This window comes from Hordeum vulgare, chromosome 5H (genome assembly GCF_904849725.1).
Source record: "Hordeum vulgare subsp. vulgare chromosome 5H, MorexV3_pseudomolecules_assembly, whole genome shotgun sequence".
NCBI lineage: Eukaryota > Viridiplantae > Streptophyta > Magnoliopsida > Poales > Poaceae > Hordeum > Hordeum vulgare.
Window position 1 is genome coordinate 497,520,472 of NC_058522.1, and position 3,443 is coordinate 497,523,914.

At 48.4% G+C, this 3,443-nt stretch overlaps 1 protein-coding gene across 1 annotated transcript; it reads left to right on the plus strand.

Annotated features, from left to right (window-relative positions):
• Positions 1–223: 223 nt before the first annotated feature.
• On the plus strand, positions 224–3,115 carry LOC123400037 (probable 6-phosphogluconolactonase 4, chloroplastic). The gene is made up of 3 exons (XM_045094432.1): positions 224–661; positions 758–893; positions 2,377–3,115. The coding sequence occupies exons 1-3, from the start codon at positions 294–296 to the stop codon at positions 2,848–2,850; spliced, it is 978 nt and encodes a 325-aa protein (XP_044950367.1). The 5' UTR covers positions 224–293; the 3' UTR covers positions 2,851–3,115.
• The last annotated feature ends 328 nt before the right edge of the window (positions 3,116–3,443 follow it).

Below are 3,443 nucleotides of genomic sequence, written 5' to 3' on the forward strand. Positions count from 1 at the left end.
CGCAGTGATATTCATTTGCGCGTCGTAATTTGAAATTGTTTTTTTGCCTTTCGCCAAAAATAAAGTTCAATGAGTTTTGTATCCATCCATTTCTCTTACAACTTCTTGGCAAAAATAGTATGGGCAAAGGGAGGGAGGATTTGGAACATTTTGAAGCGTGCCGGGCGCACTCTTCTTGGCCTGGCTTTCTCCGCACGCCGGCCGTCTATCAGCATCTGAACGGTACAAAACGCGGCGAGCCTCACCATCCACCTGTCACCTCCGCCACCAGCCCCACACCCCGCATATAACACATGTCCACCTCCATGACCGTCTCCGTCTCCGCCGCCGCATCTTCCTCCCTGCCTCCCCTCTCCGCCCGCCGCCGCTCGCCGCCGGCGTCCCTCGTCCCGGTCAGGAGCCTCCGTTCCAGCCCCCGCCCCCGCCTCCTCTCCTCAGCGCGCACGACCCCCGTCCTCCTCCCCGCCGCCGCGATGGCCACCGACGGCGCCGCCGCCGCCCCCGCCGGCTCGTCGAAGAGGGACCTGCTCATCTTCGACGCCGAGGAGAACCTCGCGGTGTCCCTGGCCAAGTACACGGCGGATCTCTCCGCCAAGTTCGCCGCCGAGAGGGGCGCCTTCACCGTCGTGCTCTCCGGCGGATCCCTCATCCATGCCCTCAGGTTCGTCCCCCGGCCGCCCTCCCCGGAGATCGCGCGTTCTCTGGCTGCTCGGGGCTTCTCGATCGCGTGATCCCTAATTTTTTTCGGGCCTCGCAGGAAGCTGACGGAGGCGCCGTACCTGGAGACGGTGGACTGGACCAAGTGGCACGTCTTCTGGGTGGACGAGAGGGTCGTGCCCAAGGACCACGAGGATAGCAACTACAAGCTCGCACTGGATGGGTTCCTCTCCAAGGTATTCCCCACGGGTTCTTCCTAGATTTACTCCTCTTCATGCAAATGCCTAGTAAGAAATTTGGCGAGTATATATGTGAAAGCATATGACTTCTCTCCTCCACACCGTGCATTTCTATATAATCATGCGCAACATATCTGGCTACAAAAAAGTCATAATTAAACCCGTGTTATCAATTTATTGTACAAATTGTAACAATGCTCATAATCATTTACATGTATGGTATCATGTCATATTTATGTTAACTTAAGTTGGAAATCATGTAAACAGCTGTACAGATAACATGTGATTCTGGCAAGATATGATCTTACATAAGTTTGGGAAGTTTAACCTTAACCCTGTAAATCTGTAGCTTTTTCAAGTGATACAACTTTCAATTTCTGCGAGAAATTTAGTTGCAGTCCTGTAGATAGTGTAGACCGCCTCACTTGAATTTATGGTAGCCAAACTCCCAGTTTCCACCTATTTAGGTCTTTCCTTTAGTAAGTTGGGGCATTTGGAAGGCATTGTGGCCTCTAGTGATGGGGAGTTCTAAAGGAATAAGATTCTGGTAATGCTTGGATTTGGTGACAGGCTATTTAGCTTCACCATGTTAACTTTGGATAAATTTGGAGCTATATCTGAGGGTATCCATGGCTTATAAGAAATTTGGTGAGTGTATCCATATATGGCATAACGCCATATTTATGTTAGGCTCAGTTGGAAATCATCTAGAGAGCCATTCAGATAGCATGTGATTCTGGCAAAATATGGTCTTACATAAGTTCAGGTATGTGGCCTGGTAAAACATTTGCAGAGGTGAATCCTGTAAATCTGTAGCTTTTTCAAGATACGACTTTCATTTTCTGTTACAAGTTTAGTTAGGGCATCTCCCACGGGAGACGCTAGCAGCGGCGTTTATGATGGAAAAATAACCCAAATGATAAGTGCCACACGTGTGGCAAGAAGCACTCTGGCCCTGAAGTTTCTTACAACTAAAGTTGGCATCTGAAAAGAAAAAACAAACCCAAATAAAACTGAAACTTGCCATCCGAAAAGAAAGTTGCCATCCTTGCGTCACTAAACTTGTCATAAAAAACGTTCGGAGTTGCCATGTGTTTGTGCCACACGTGTGGCACTTATCAGGGTCCAAAAATAAATATCCCAGGAATCTAGCGCTTCCTCTTCCAACGGCAGATGCTTAGTGATCACCTGACAAAGCGTTTCAACTCATGCGGAGGCAGAAAGAAAAGGCTAGCGCTCGCCTCCAGCTCTGGTATCCACGCCAGGTTAGACGCCAGGATATGTCGGTCTAACTGCCAATTGGGCAGGATACTAGTCATGGCGCTCACTCCTAGCGCCTTGTGTTGTAGGTGCCCTTACAGTTCTTTAGATAGTGACACATTCTTATGTATAATTGTTCCATTCTCATCAGTTATATAGCCACATGTAACTTCCTATCTATTGAGAAGTCTGTAACTGGGTCATGTCTTCTACTTTGTAGGTACCAATTCCTACTGGTCAAGTGTATGCTATCAATGATGCCTTATCTGCTGAAGGAGCAGCAGAGGACTATGAAACCATCTTGAAGCAACTTGTTAAGAATGGTGTCCTTGCAATGTCAAAAACAACTGGGTTTCCCAGGTTCGATCTGCAGCTTCTTGGCATGGGCCCTGACGGTCACATCGCCTCTCTCTTCCCAGGCCATCCACTTGTTAAAGAGAACAAGAAGTGGGTCACACACATCTTGGACTCTCCAAAGCCGCCACCACAGAGAATCACATTCACGTTCCCGGTGATCAACTCCTCTGCATATGTCGCCATGGTGGTAACTGGGGCTGGGAAAGCTGGTGCTGTGCAGAAGGCGATTTCGGACAAGAAAACTTCTGATTTGCTCCCCGTTGAGATGGCTGTGCTTGACGATGGAGAATTCACCTGGTTCACCGACAAGGAGGCGGTGTCGATGCTGCAGAACTAAGTGAGTCCCATGGCGATCTAAGGGCTTAAGCTCCTAATTAAAATAAAAGTGAGTCCCATGGTGGCATGGTTGCATTCATCCTGGTGGGTCACCTGTAAGGTGAACTTGAGCGTTATGTAGTATATTGTTTCAAAGCAATGTGTTTAGGAGTAAATAACATTTGCTGAGGCGTTGCCGAACGGGTGCCCAGATTATTTACCAAACTTGTGCTTTTAAATGTTACGGCTCCGTGATTATGAAATGCAATGCCTGTCGCATTCTGTTACTGTCCTGTTCTAAGGTGATTTTGTGATCCAAAATTGCTACGTGTGCTACTTTATCTGTACAATTCATGTCCGATGTTGTGATCCCATGATTCCCCTTGACGCATAGATCTGTTTGAAGGGTGATTGAGCAGCCGGAAAACAAATCATCGTGTGCCTAGCACTGCCTTTTGTGATCATGGCAATCACATACTTCATCTGATCTGTTGCCGGATGGAGGAGACCTCGCTTGGTTCACTCACTGCAAGGCCAGCACTGGTGTGACAATGTTGCAGAACGGGTGGACCTAATCACGCAGAGGGCGAGGGCCTGCGTTAACTGCATAACTGA

Excerpts from the sequence above, each read along its gene's own strand:
- LOC123400037 (XM_045094432.1), top strand. The coding sequence starts at position 294 with ATGTCCACCTCCATGACCGTCTCCGTCTCCGCCGCCGCATCTTCCTCC. Across the intron at positions 662-757 it reads TCCCTCATCCATGCCCTCAG|GAAGCTGACGGAGGCGCCGT; the intron begins GTTCGTCCCCCG and ends CGGGCCTCGCAG. Across the intron at positions 894-2,376 it reads TGGATGGGTTCCTCTCCAAG|GTACCAATTCCTACTGGTCA; the intron begins GTATTCCCCACG and ends TCTACTTTGTAG.